This window comes from Melanotaenia boesemani, chromosome 1, assembly GCF_017639745.1.
Source record: "Melanotaenia boesemani isolate fMelBoe1 chromosome 1, fMelBoe1.pri, whole genome shotgun sequence".
NCBI classification, from domain to species: Eukaryota; Metazoa; Chordata; class Actinopteri; order Atheriniformes; family Melanotaeniidae; genus Melanotaenia; species Melanotaenia boesemani.
In genome coordinates, this window is record NC_055682.1 from 40,762,334 (window position 1) to 40,777,544 (window position 15,211).

At 42.3% G+C, this 15,211-nt stretch overlaps 2 protein-coding genes across 4 annotated transcripts in view; both read left to right on the plus strand.

The window, feature by feature from the left end:
• Positions 1-1,022: 1,022 nt before the first annotated feature.
• On the plus strand, positions 1,023-7,036 carry lins1 (lines homolog 1). Its single transcript, XM_041985753.1, has 6 exons — positions 1,023-1,331; positions 1,412-1,501; positions 2,736-2,868; positions 5,137-5,688; positions 5,945-6,131; positions 6,201-7,036. Exons 1-6 carry the CDS (start codon positions 1,023-1,025, stop codon positions 6,913-6,915), a joined length of 1,986 nt encoding a protein of 661 aa, XP_041841687.1. The 3' UTR covers positions 6,916-7,036.
• Positions 7,037-13,438: 6,402 nt separating this feature from the next.
• The window catches only part of cers3a (ceramide synthase 3a), a 40,079-nt gene continuing 38,306 nt past the window's right edge, over positions 13,439-15,211 (plus strand). For 2 of the 3 annotated variants that reach the window (XR_006013041.1, XM_042009107.1), the window contains exon 1: positions 13,439-13,636. The gene's annotated coding sequence lies outside the window, so the exon portion shown is untranslated. Of the gene's footprint in view, positions 13,637-14,006; positions 14,182-15,211 lie in introns of those variants that run through there. The other variant, XM_042009184.1, reaches the window with a different exon arrangement.

Below are 15,211 nucleotides of genomic sequence, written 5' to 3' on the forward strand. Positions count from 1 at the left end.
CCAGAACTTCTTGATCAGGTTGTTCAGCTTCTTTAAGTCTCTGGTTCTGGTTCTGCTGCCCGAACAGATGCTGCAAAGCATTCTGAACTCTCCACCACAAACTTTTAGCCAGGAAGACCTGCTGAGAGAGAAGAAATATATTAATGATGCCAATACTGTCATGTTTATATATGGGAGAAAATTATTAGAGGGATGAAAAGAAAGAACTCTGTCAGCAGTCTAAGCCTATGGCAGCATAAGCAAGAGATGGCTAGACCAGTCTAGTCTGCTGTCCAGCTCTGAGGTACTGGTATTCCTCCACCACCTTCACCTCTTCTCCCAGGATGTAAACAGTGTTTTGTTAACTCCTATTCCTCCTGAAGTCAACAATCATCTCTTTAGTTTGTGTTCAATAGGAAGTGATTGTTTCTGCAAAAGCACTGTTTTTATGTTTAGTTCTCACTCTGGGATGAAAAGGTAACTTTTTCTGGATGATCTGAGATTTCAAGAAGTCAGCAATGTACCAAAAGCTTTTTAAATTTATTTTGAGCCTAAAAATGGAAATCTAAATAGTATAATTTTAAAATGAACTCTTTCATGGACAGGAGAACGATGTGGAGAGCACAGGACTGAAATGATGCAATGAATTCTTCTGACCTTTGTGTGGACATAGTTTTACTGTATTTAACCTGAACCTCTACAAGCTCATAAACACAGACTTTATTAACAACAGCCTGCCCCCTTCATAAATTTCCAAGACCCGCCCATGTTTTCGACAGAACCCACCGTTTCTTTCCTTTACTACCTCCCCTCCAGTCCAGTAGGTGGCGGTATTGCACCTTTAAGATAGCCGACTAACCCCCATGCTAACCATAGACAGCCGGTAAACAACAGAAGAAGAAGAAGAAGAAGAAGAAGAAGAAGAAGAAGAAGAAAATAGCAATATGAATAAGTTATAATTTATTTTTGCGTAGAGAAAATAGTTTTAATGTCGTCGTCGGGGCCAGTGGGTCGGTACCGTGGTTCCGTCTGACGTAGTGTAGATGATGGATCTCCCAGCGAGACTTCAGTCATCCACATCCCTCTTTAACGCTTTGACAGAAACATTCACGTGCTCTGTGAACGGATCCTTCCCCGGACTCAGACCCAATGATGTGGTGGCCGCGATCTTCTCCGGGTTGTGTGGTCCGGTTCCGGGCGGGAACCGGGAGGAGCTGACCTGTCTGAGTCTGACCGTGGTGAGGAGGATGACCAGCGGGGTTCTGTCTCGGAGGCTGTCGGCAGATGTGGAGCCAGGCTGGGTGGAGGTCCTCAGGGGGCTGTTTCAGGACATGGACCTGATGTCTCAGCTGGTTGGTACCGTTGCTGCACAGAATGGATGAAACCGAACCAGAAACTTCAGAACTCAAACTAATAGTTGGTCACTTTACAGGTGCAGCTGTTTGAAGCCGAAGATCAGCTGATCTCACATCTGGCTGCTAGGACCGCATCTCTAACTGTTTTCTATCTTCTCAGAGAATCTGTGAGTAAATCCTGGTTTTATTCACACAGCAGGTCAGACTCTAGCTCACCTGTTCACTCACTTATAGACTCACCGACCACTTTATGAGATCCACCTTCAGGTACCAGGTTGGAGCCTTTTTCCTCCAGAAATGCCTTAATTCTTTGTGTCATAGACTGAAGGTGGTGGAAACCTTCCTCAGAGGTTTTCTTCATATCAACATGACAGCATCACACAGTTGCTGCAGGTTTGTCGGCTGCATCCATGATGAGAATCTCCCGTTCCACCACATCCCAAAGCTGCTCTACTGGACTGAGATCTGGTGGCTGTGGAGGCCGTTGGAGTCCAGTGAACTCATTGTCATGTTCTAGAAAGCAGGTGGAGATGATCTGAGCTTTGTGACATGGTGCATTATCCTGCTGGAAGTAGCATCAGAAGATGCTCCACTGTGGTCATGAAGGGATGGACATGGTCAGCAACAATACTCAGGTAGGCTGTGCTGGTTAAACCACGTTGGGGCCCAAAGTGGACCAAGAAAATATCTCCCCCCCCCCCGTTATACCACCAGTAACCTGCAGCATTGACCCAAGGCAGGATGGATCCATGTTTTCATGATGTTTCCACCAGATTCTGAGCCTAGCATCTGAATGTGGAGCTGAAATTGAGACTCATCAGACCTGAGATGGAAAATGCAGGATTTAATCACTGCATTTACATGTTTGTCCAGTTTTAGATCCGCATCTATTTTCACACCTAAGTCTGTGATAACAGGCTTTTTAAAAGGAGCAAGCAAGGAAAGATCAATACTGGGTGTCCTGCAAGTACTGCTGGGTCTAAAGAAAATGACTTCAGTCTTCTTTTCATTGAAATTCAGAAAGTTCAGAGCCTTCCAGTTCCTAATCTCTGAGAAGCAGTCGAGTAGAGACGGAACAGAGCAGATATATGAGTAAACGGCAGGTGAACAGGTGATACAGAACTTCCAGTATTTCACTGCATATGCAAAAGTACGTAAAGACAGAACAGAAGAACAATGATGAGTAAACCTGCTGAACATCCATGACCCCCACGCTGTGCTGTGGAGGAATCAAACTATCACCCAACGATCAGTGTCTACTCCTTCATCAGCTGTAGATGTTTCATGTCTTGTTTTCATCTTAGAGCCTCTCACCATCTACCATCCGTCAGTAAACACAGCTGAAGTCTTCTAGGGTGAGAACACACTGTCAGCTTTGTGCTTATATGTGTGTCTCCTCAGGGCGTGCTCAGTCCTGCCTGGCAGAAGAAGTGTGTTCAGACCTTCCACAGCTCAGCTCCTGGTCCTGAATTAGACTCCTGTCTGTGGTCCCTGACTGAGCTCCTAAAAAAGCTTCTCAGAGGAACTGATCCAGGTAAGACCTTCTCGTTTGGTCCATGTAGACCAGACCAGGATGACACACTCAGGAGGTATTTCTCTGTCTTTAATCAAGAGTGTAGCTGTTTCCTTTGAGAGCAAGATTTCTTGTTTTCATGCTCAAATATCATATCGCTGTCTCTCAAAACTCTGATCTCTTCTTGCTCTCAGATATAACGTCTTCCTTTCAAAACTCCACGTGTCTTCTCAAGTTTAGGGTTGCAGGTTCAAATCTGCTGCACTCCAGCTTGGTCTCGTTCTCTCACACTCAAACACTTTCTCTGCTATCAAAACTTCTGCTGCTGGATATTTTTTCCTCTCTCTGGGGTGGCTGAATGAGCTGTCTGTCAAACATCCTCCAGCTAAGCATTATGTTTTTATTGTACTTTTCTTTTAATATATGCATGTGAGTTTTTTTACAATGAAAGAAAAACACAGTGACTTAACTCACAGTAAAAGTACTCATTTTAAACTAACTGTACCTACACGAACATAGAAAGCCAAGGAAAGCATAAATTCAGACATCACGGTAACGCATCTCAGTTACATTCTGTTACATGTTTAACTAAATTATCTGTGTGCTACTCATACTGTTGAGTAACTGAGATGCGTTACCATGATATCAGCCCTGTTAGACTTTGTCAACTAAAAACATTTCCATCAGTGTTTCTTTCTCACAAAATATCTAACATGAAACTAACCAGTATTTCCAAAATTTCAACCCCATTATTCCAACAGGATCTGCTTCCATATATCTCATGAAAGTAACAGTATGTGTGTGTGTATAACTTACAGATGTTCCGATGCCATTTTTTTTCTGTCCAATACCATTTCCAATATCTGCCGATACCGAGTATGGCAGTACGTACAATGAACGTTTTCCACAAAGAAGGGCTGTTAATCCAGGACAGTAAAGTCTAAGACGTTCTCTGTTATTACGGTGGCTTTCTGGCTTTCTGCTGCAGATTCCTCATGTTTCTTAAAAGCATTTGCCAACGTTTGTTATTGCTGTAGTTTATTGCACATTTCCTTTAAGGCAGCAAACTCGTTTTCTTTCACTTGATTTCAAACTGCTTCATAAAGTCGCTGCTGGTAAATCTGGCAGCGTTCATGTCGCCTCTGGAAACTTCAGAGTATATGAGGCATGTCGCTGTTTTGCTAGCGGGATTTTCTAATAAGTAACGATGCAGAATTAATAGCATACCATTAATGCTAAATGTTAGCACAACAGTGACTCACGTGCAGCTGCTTCTGCGCCTACCAACTCAAAACAACGGTCATGCAAGTCTGCATGCATTCCTGTGTCTGTGTGTGGTTTGTTGGGCAGGAACAAAGAATTATGATTCTGTTTCCATGGTAATGGATGGTGTTTAGACAGAAACACTCACCGATACCAATCCCCTTACTTTTGGTGGGATTGGCGAGTATTTCCGATGCTAGTGTCGCTATCGGCCCATCCCTAATATAAATCTTACATATTAACTCTGGATTTCTCTCAGATCAAAGGCTACAGGACCTCTACCTGGACTTGGGAGGCTTCTTTCTGTGAACTACATTATAAAAGTGTTTTTTTCTTCTTTAGAAAGCAGGAAAAACATCCAGCTAGCTTTGACTTCCAGCTTCCTTTAGCAGAACAGCTACTGTATGTTTGGGACATACTGTAAGTAAAACTAGCGTATCTGGAGTGAAATGTCACTTCTTCTACAGATTATGACTACTGCACACTGACAACTGAAAGCCAGGGACCTCATGCCAGGTTGATTATGTTCGAACAGCAAAACTGTCCATCGCAAAAGACGTATTTAATTTGTTTTTGTTTTTGCCTGTATAACGTAACGTTCAGTAAACGCGTCACGTTGCAAGACCAACCCGAGTCCCATATAATTATAAAACCGCAAATGACACAAGAACATTTTATTTCAGTGTTACGTTAGATAAATATTAACATAATTTATCCAAACTACTGTGCATTTACCTTTACTGAAGCATCCAACACTGCTGGTTATCCAGTTGGGGAAACGTATTGGATGTATTTCCTCCTTCGTCTGCAACCTTTTATGTCCTGCTTTACAGGCTGGTGAGCCGTCCACCACAACAACATCTTGGTCATTGGTCAACTTGGTCAAACCCCCTAAGTCATGTCACTGGAGTCAAGCCCGCTGAGTCATGTTGTTGGAGTCAAACCCGCTGAGTCATGTTGTTGAAGTCAAACCCGCTGAGTCATGTTGTTATGTGTAAATTTTCTTTGTGTGTTTTCTTTCATCAGTAATTCTTGGGAACGTTGTGGCAGTGTTTGTCTGCAGCCTCGGAGTTCTGTGTTCCAAGCTGCTCCCTGAGGACGGAGAGCAGACGCCATCCAGCGTTCCCAGAGGAACCACACTCTACCTTCTGATGGACTTGTTGGAGGTTCTGACTGCAGCCGGTTCAGTCTGTGGATCTGGACTCGCAATCATTCCGACACACTCCTCAGCCCTCCTGAGGACCATCGGCTGCTCTTCTCAGTATTTTGTCAGGAGGCGAGTCCTGCTGCTTCTGAAAAGGTCTCTGTTCCAGAAGCTGGGGGAGGACTGGTCCCTGTCCTCTGGATCGACCCACACCGACCTGAGCTCAGGTGTGTGTGCTCTGGCTCGGTGTGTGTTGGCGAATGTCGCTGAGAACTGGTTACAGACCATTCACATGGAGCAGGACTGTTCCTTTGGAGGAACTGGATCCATCCGAGGATTTGAAGGTCGTACACCGGATGACGTGGTGCTCCGAGCCATCAGCCTGATTCTGCTCAAGTCCATACAGGTTCAGATCCAACAGACTGGAGCTGCAGGTGAGACTCCATCACAGAAAAATCCAAAAACTGTCTCATGTGAAAATTTAAACTTTTCAACATCACAGTATCATCATTCATAAATAAATCTCCAGAAAATTCCAAAGATTCTCACTTGGAATCCTGATTCCTGGAATTGTTGTCAGGTTTGTCTATCTGTAGGCTTTTCCCCCTCTGCAGCAGATTCCAGGATGTCAGGATGAGTTAGACGATCAGTTATCAGGTGAAGTGTTGTGTTCATACTTTGCCCTAACAGATGGAGTGGACCGAGCCAGGACCTACTGGACTGGTCTCCAGAGTCTGTGGGACTTCTTGAGACGGAGTGATGCCTCTCTGAGAGACCTTCCTCACCCCTGCTTCTGGATCAGTCAGCTGTTTGGAGAGCAGGACGATGATCTGATGGAGGCCGCAAGCACATGTCTTTCTGTGTTCCTGACGTTCAGGTACCACACTGACCTGATCTGGATGTGATGTGGATTTGATGAAGATGCTGATCTTCTCTTCTTCTTCAGACAGAGTTCAGAGCTGGATGATGGCATCGTGTTGGAGGCAGCCTGTTCTTCTGGTTGTAACCCTCACTGCCATTTCATCCTCCTGCTTCAGAGTTTCTCCTTCGATCACAGCATCCTCCTGGACTTCCTCATCTCCATGGAAACCTGCTTCCTGGAATATTTTGTGTGTTACCTAAAGTTCCTCAGAGAAGACTGGCAGGGCTTCTTCGCAGCCTGTGGAGTCATCGGTTCATCAGACGGTCCACTTCCTGGTACCGGTAGAGGCTTTCGTTTATCAGACGGTCTGTTGTCTGGTTCCCACGGAGGCGTTGGTCCAGAGGGACGGTCCAGTCTGGGTTCTGGACTTCGTCTTGTGGAGTATGATAGTTCTGATGAGTCTGATCCAGAGGACCCTGAGGATTCAGAGCTGCTAGAGAAAACTAGATGGAATGTTTTGGATTGGAACCAGAATCAAAGCCGTACCAGGTCTGTTGATGAACCACCAGCAGCTTCACTGAGAGGATCTGATTCTGCTGTGAGAAGAGCGGTGCTGGTGTCACCGAACCGTCCCAGCTTGTCCCCTCCACCCGGGCGTGAGACATGTGAGACCCTCAGCCGAGCTGTCCTCTGTCTCACAGAACTCAGAGACGTGGTGAGGAGGCTGCAGAAGAAGAACCTGTTCCCCTACAACCCGTCTCCTCTCCTCAAGCTCCTCTCACAGCTGGACCATTGTTAGGTCAGGTCCTGGATCAGATCCTGGATCAGATCCTAACTCATGTCCTGGAACAGTCAGTCTTGATGTTTGTTATGATGCAAAATGGTAAATTTATGGTCTCAAAAGTATTTTTGTAATAAAACATATCAAAAAGGGACATTTATTTTTCAAAAGGAAACTGTAATGATTATTTAGTCTGAAGATCTACGGTGTCGGTGAAGATCTCAGATTTATTTTGTGTTATATTAAGTTATTTTGTTGTTTACAATAAACAGACCAGACATTAATGTCAACTCCTAGAAATGATCAGAATAAAAACCAAACTTATTTTGAGTCATTTCTGGTATGTTTTTAAGAAAGAAAAGAAAAAATAGAATTATAATCAGATTTGTTTTAGACATACCACCCAGACCAGGGGCCTCATTTATCAAACTGTGTGTAGCAAAGTAAACTACAGGCGGCGTCTGCGGCGCAAAAAGTTAATGCAGCGCACTTCTACTTCCAGATTTATCAAAGCATGCACACACACGTCCTACACCTGTTTCTGTTCATAAATCAGAATCAACTCTAAAGTGGGTGCACGTGAGGGAACGCCTTCCCACGCCCACATGGTGGCTATAAATGGCCGGGTGGACGCCTGTAACACATGTTCATCACATCATTTACATGATGGCTCGGGAGGGAAAAAAAGGGACGAAGTGGAATTTTTTGGTGTGTGAGACAAAGATCCTGATGGACCACGTTTAAAAAGGTAAAAATGTTTAACTGGTGGGCACGGTGTGGGCATTACTGGTGTCAGAAAGACAGAATAGAAGCAGCAGGTGGCAGATGCTGTCAGAGAGAAATATCGGAACATGCGACTGGATATCTCAGTGAGTAGAGCATCCGTCTGCCATGCAGGAGACCGAAGTTTGATTCCCACAGTGATGAACAGTAACATCTTCCAGCTGGGGCCTTAGGCAAGACGGTGCAGCCCACAGTAGATCGTACTGGATAAAAGTGTAAATGACAGTAATGATGCCGTGATGTAGTCTTTTGTTTCAAAGTATAAAATAAATATGTACAGATACATCTGTAATTGGTAGCAGTTTATTTAGTATAAAATAATATTATATAATATGGCTGGAGATGAAGAGGAGGAGGCCGAACATCCAAACTCTGAGCCCTGGGTACTGTCAGGGCCTGCATATATAGTGATGGTAAACTGGACTCTTTTTACTGCATCGAGTTTAAATGAGCCAGTCAACCAACTGAGTGAAAATCACTGAGTCAGTTACCCAGAGTGTGTGTAGAAATCTACATGTGCACACAAGCTTCACCCCCCATTTCTGACTGATTCATGACTGAAACTGGAAAAAAGTCCATTTCTCAAACGGATCTCAAAAATGAAACTTAAAGAGCATGTATCAAAATCTAATTGTATTTTTAAATCATTTCTCATACATAATTTGCATAAGGTGCTACTTTACCTAGTAAAATACACAAAGACAATGTTTGCAAAGTGGAAAGAATTTAAAATAATTATAAATCCACACGTACTCTTTCACTCGTTCACACACACCCAAAGCAAGACCTCCATCTCTAAACATAATAAGAATCCCCATGAGGACAACACTGGAGTTATAAATGCTTAAAGTACAAAAAGAAAATAAACATAAAAACAATAAGATCCAATAAGCGCGACAAGTATGAAAGTTTAAAGGAGCTCATAAGAACAATAAAACAAAGCCATCAAAACAGAATAGAAAAAGTTACAATACAGACGGTTTTTACATGATTAAGTAAAACAAATAAAAATAAAAATAATAAAGTAGACTAAACAAGCTATAATAACAATTCAGTTAAAAGCTAAATTAAAAAGGTGGATCTTGACCTATTTTTTAACATCATCAACAGTCTCTGCAGCCCTGAGCTTCTCTGGCAGGTTGTTCCAGAGACAAGCTCGTAATAGTGGAACGAGGCCTCACTGTAGGTTTTACTACTGACTACAAGTCCGTTATAAGAGGCCCTGTAGGTCCATAAGGGCTCATAATTTAAAAGTAGGTCCAATAAATGAGAAGGCCCAACGCCATTAAAACATTTATAAACCACTCAAAGAACTTTAAATTAATCCTGAAACGCACGGGAGCCCATGCACTGGCGTAATGTGTTCCTGCGTTCGGGTCTTTGTTAGTGCAGCTGAGTTCACAGGTGATTGTAGGTTTGAAAAAGACTTTAGAAGGACAGCAGGGCAGGGCGTTACAATAATCTATCCTACTAGAAAGAAAAGCATGAATTAATGATCCATGCTGTCAGGAGAGAGAACGGCAGGACTCTGGCGCGTCACACACAACAGATTTTTTTTGTTTTTAATAATTAACATTTTTCTCACCAACGTGGCAAATACATATTTTCTAATTTCAGTTAATAATGTAATGAAAAGGCGTAAATCTGTAATGAGTTTCTAGTAAGTCCCGTCCTTTCAGCAAAAAGTAGCAAGTCAGACAATAAAGTTCTGGTTTATCTTCAGACTAAACAGTGGAGGAAATGACTAAATCTATTTTTTCTTTAGACCAACATAACGCGCAGACTGAAGTTCTTCCTACAGACTGTCCGAGCAGAGCAGCAGACATTTCAGCTCAGGTGAGTGTTCGCACAAAAGTCCAGCCTGACAACCAGAAGACAAAGTCATGTATTTCCCTAAGAAAGTGAAGTCTGGATATCAGAAAAGGGAGAAAAAAACTAACACAGAACTAACACAGCTTGAGATGATACCAGCAGCAGGTTAAGATTCAGAACAACACAGATGAAAAACTATTCATCTAAATTATTGCTGTAGGCTAAATGATTTGACTTTAAAAAAAACCTCACAATAAAAACTTCAACTTTCTATCAGTATTTTAGTCCATTCCTCTGATCAATCATAACATATTTACTATCAATGGATTAATAGCATAGAAAATACAGTTAAGCCCAGAAATATCAGGACAATAACTCAGTTTTCATGATTTGGGCTTTGCATGCTGGTACTTTGGAAATGAGATGTAAATGAAGTGCAAACTTTCAGGTTTAACTCAAGGGTTTGAACAAAAAGATCCTATAAAGCGTTTAAGAATTGCAGAAGTCTGCACCATGAACATCACCAAACACTGGCTTTCCTCCTTAAGTCTCTCTTAGAGATAGGGTGAGAACCTCGGTGATCCAGGAGGGGCTCAGAGTAGAGTCGCATCAAGAGGAGCCAGATGAAGTGGCTCGGGCATCTGGTCAGGATGCCTCCTGGACGCCTCCCTGGTGAGGAGGCCCCGCGGAAGACCCAGGATACCCTGGAGGGACTCCCTCTCTCTGTTGGCCTTGGAACACCTCAGGATCTGGCGAATGTAGCCGGGGAGAGGGAAGTCTGGGTTTCCCTGCTCAGGCAGTTGCCCCCGCGATCCGACTCCGGATAAGCAGAAGAAAATGGATGGATGGATGGATGGATGGATGGATGGATAGATCCCTGCAGCCGGTGGATGCTGTCCACATCCACTCGGAAAGCTTCACTCAGTGTCTGCATCATGCCTGCTTTTATCAGACAAACTGAAAATGTTGGATTTCAGTTCCTGAAGAGACAAACCTGGAAGATCTGATCTGACTCATCTTTGAACCAGAGTTACAGGGACAAAAGTATTAAAAAACATAATATTGTGAGACAGATGCCCCAAATAATTTAATGATATAGTTTTATTTATAATGCTGTTATTTACAAACTGTTGTAGAGGAGCAGCAGGACCAGCAGGGGGCAGCAGAGTGTTGACACTGACGAGCCTCTCAGGATCTCCTGATGATTAAATTTTTATATAGTTATCCTTTATTTCACCAGGTAAGCCCCATTGAGATTACAAAATCTCTTTTAAGGGAACCCTGGCCAAGACAGCAGCAGTCTATACAGCAATTCTATTACTAATTAAAATAGGCAGTACAGAAACAACATAAAACATGCATTAGAAAATATGTCAACTGAAAAGCTAAGAGGACAAAAGAACAGGGAAAGCATAGTTAGATGGACAAGCAGTTGCAGACACCTATTAAGTCATCCTCCCAGCTTTTTAAGACGTTTTAAAAGCTCTACTTGAGATCAGCTCCTGCAGTTTTAAGTCAGTTTGTGAGATGCTCCAGGTTGCAGGGGCGGAGGATTTTAAAGTCTTTTGTTTTTTAAAGAAGTTCACTGCGAACTTCAGACACTGTTAGTAAAAGAAAATCATTAGAGCGCAGCAATGGTTACTCAACTTAAATGGAACATTATCACAAAGGTAAGAGGGAAGCAGGCCAAGAATGGATTTACAGATGAAACACTGCCAATGAGAAGGGCAGCATGTGGATGGCAACTGAACTGGCAAAGGGTGCAGTGGTGAAGGGAGAGCTTTCCAGCCCGTCACAAACCTTAAGGCGCTGTGGTTCACAGCGTCCAGAGAGTGTAGAGACTGAACAGAGGCATCTGAAAGTCTCCATGTTTTATAAAATTTCTCCAACTTCAGGCTGAACTCAGGTTTGTTTGTGTTTCTGGGTTTTGGGTTACGATGTCTGGTGGTCTCCTCTGAGATGAGAGGACGGATTCCGAACCTGATCAAACCCGCCAGGTGGTCAGGTTCTGGTCTCAAAACTGAAACCAGAATCAGGAACCTCCTGGATTCTGTGGTCCAGTTCTGGGTAGTGGCGTTTTCTTCTGTCGTCGTCCTCATGTTGCCTCCAGGATTTCCCTTCCCGTCTGTTCATGTTCTGTCTCTGTAGGGAATCTGCTCTGTAAGCAGATGGTTGTCGATTCCTATTGAAATAACCGTGTATTCTCCTGTTGGTATCTGTAGGTCAGACTGATGAACTCAGAGATGAAGGAACAGGTTTGATGACTTTACACTCCTGAGGCAAAACAAAGGCTGCAGGTGGAAGATAACACACTACATAGTGTGTGTTATATTACAGCCTGTCTGTTTATGTATGTTTACCTGTGTGTGTGTGTGTGTGTGTGTGTGTGTGTGTGTGTGTGTGTGTGTGTGTGTGTGTGTGTGTGTGTGTGTGTGCGTCTGACCCAGTTCGTCTGGTTCTTTTCACTTTAAAGGAACTTTCCATGTTTCCCCCCATCTACCGCAGAGGAGTCAAACTCATCTTAGTCCAGGTTCCACATCCAGTTAAAACTGGTCTCCAGTGGGTTTGACCACTAAAATAACAGCATAATATATAAATAATGAAAACTCCACATTTTCTCTGTGTTTTAGTACAAAGAAGTACATTATCAAGATGTTTACATTTAATCAACTATCCTTTTAGACACATTATAAACAACCTGAAATTTCTGGAGAAAAATAAACAAGGTTTCAACTATATTTTAGTTACAGTCACACATTTACATACTTTATCATATATATATTTTTACATAATTACATAGGGTGGCATGGCTCCGTGGGTAGAGTGGTTGCCCTGCAACCCAAGGGTTGCGGGTTCGAGCCCCAGCTGTCGAGCTCATGTCGAGGTGTCCCTGCCTTGCACCGCAGCTTCACCCATCAGTGTGTGAATGAATAATGGATACACAAGGTAAAGCGCTTTGGGTGCCTTGATAAAGCGCTTTATAAATCTATTTCATTATTATCATTATATTAATGTATATTTAATTAATTTAAATTAAAAAATACATTTATTTTTAAAAAATTGTATTTTTTTAATTTTATGATTTTTTTCTTCATAAAATTAAATTAAATTATATATATATTGATTAACTTAATGTATACAAATATTTTCTATTTTCCTTATTTACTCTATATTTTTTAATTAATATTATTCATTTACATATATTATTTATTTTACATATTATTTACATATTTACCACAACTTCTAGATCAGCATGGATCCGTAAAATCACCAAACATTTATTTCCAGGTATCTGGGAGGGAAAAATCCAGTATTCCACATGATGATCAGAGGAACTTTTCCAGATCTAGACTGATCTATTTTAAGTGTACATACGTGTACAATTCTACATGTATGTAGTAATCCTGACCACCGGAACCGACTCACCTCATCATACAAACCGAAGTCACATCTATTAAATCAGAAAGATGGAAAACAAGGAACAAGTTCTCCTGCTGCCCTGGAAACGTTTTACATTCAAACAGAAAACATGAAACCTCACCTGGACACGCTAGAGAGTACAGTTACTTTTATTAGAATAAAACAGTTAATATCTTCTTTGTTATTTTCATATTTACCTAATACATCCTGCAGGTCAGGCCCTCTGGTGGACCAGTTTTGGCCCCTGGGCCGTATGTTTGACACCGCTGATCTGCCCGCTGTGGTAATCGTGGAGCGACTTCAGTGTTTATTCAGCGTGACATTGAGTTCATACACTGTTTGTTTTGTCCACACACACCTGTCCGCTTCATGAAAAACTGTAAATTTCTTTCCTTCTGTTGATGCAGAAATATTTGACAGTTTAAAAGTCAGAAGAACATTCAGGGGTTTTCTTGCTCTGTGGCTTTATCAGCAAAACTCTCCAAACAAGGTTATTAAAGCCTTCAGGGCACAGAAAAAAAGGTTTGTTTGTACTGAAGGAGTCCGCCTCCTCATCCTGGAGGGAGAAAAAAAACCTTTCCCAGGTAACTGATGGGCGTGACTACGGAAAATGTAAAACAAAGGGAGTACCTGCCTATTAGGGGAGGGAGTCTTCATTACCACAGCAAACACAGTCAGTCATCCAGGGAGGAACCAGCCAGCCGCTCTGACCTGCTCAATCAAGGTGAGTTTACCTTTTCCAGCTCTCAGGTCCAAACAGTTCTGTCAATTCTGGGCTGGAAAACCACCTGAAACTGGAGCAGGTCTGTTCTGATCCCAGACCTGAAGGACTGAATCCTGTGGACGGAGCGGTTTTGAATTAAGAAAAGATCTGGTTCTGTTGGTTCTTAACAGCTGTGGATTCATTGAACCTGGACTGGAAGTACAAAGAACTGGACAACACTATTCCTTTCCCTTCAATCTGGAAAATTTTGGGATTTTGTAAAAGTTAAAGTTGTTTTGTTTTAAGGACAAACAGCTTCCAGAGAGGAAACCTCCCCTCTCAGAATCACTCAGTGTTAATGTTATGACACAAACCTGAAGAGAAGTCCAACTTTTCTGTTCAACCTGCTACTTTTATGGACATCAGAGCGAATCCTGGTGGGATTCCAGTAGGAATATGTGGAATTTAATCTGGACAGAAAAGAAGATGCGGATGCAAAGCTTCTTTTACATCATCAGGCTCATTTATAACTCACCTATCAAGTTTGAATATTAGACAAAGAGCAGGTGTGCAAGTTATAAATGAGACTCATAAAACCCCTGAGGGCAAAGTTCAAATATGTCTGTTTATCTGTTGTTGACCTTTAATGTTAGTTTAGCCTCTTGTCTTGAATTTAGCACCAACCCGTGTCCTGTTACAGGATTATTCCCAACAGTCCTTCACCTATGTCCTGCTCATGAAGGTGATAAATACAGCTTGTAATGGCAGTTTCTGAAGCTCCGCCCCCTCAAGGACAAGAAGGAAAATACAAACTATATTGTTGTTTTCACCCCAGTGTTTCCTTTAATGAGATGTTAAATCCTCAGAAAGAGTAGCTCTGGTTTACTGTCTCCATGTCAGGCTTCTAATACTGGGTCTGGGGTCTGTCTCCACCTGATCTGTCCTTCCTCTTTACTAACAAGTCAGAAATATCTCCCTTTCTCTTCATTCTTATATCTTCCTCTAAAAAAATCAGACTGGTTACAGGATCTATTTCTCCACATTTTCATCCTGTAGCTAATTTAAAACCAACTAGCAGCCTTGTTAGCCTCCTGTTTGAATGAAACTGGAACATGTAGCGCTAGCTTGGTCAGCGCTAAGTAACATGGATGCTGAGGTTCTCTTTGAGCATCTTTATATTTTATTTTCAGCTCGAATGGGAAAATCTTGATGAACTGAGTTGATGCATAGTCCCTAAATACTTAAATATGACATGGTTTCCCCACATTGTCTTAAAATTAATCTAACATAGAACTAGATTAGCACTGCTACGTAGCTTTATGCTAACATCAGGTTAATAGCCTTTCATATTAGTAGTTGTACTTGCACAGGGACAAAAATCTGGAAAGTGGTGGAAATGGTGGTGAAAAGTAGGAGAAAGGGTTCATCATCCCCATGAAACCGCTGTAGTACATACTACAAGGCTGTGGGGGGCGCTACAATGATGAAAAAATAACACTCAGCTTGAAGGAGATGTAGCGCATGCACAGTTGCTCCTGCTGTTGATGGTACAATATCACAATACTGTGTTGTAAAGGCCATGCATTTTGGTGCTAA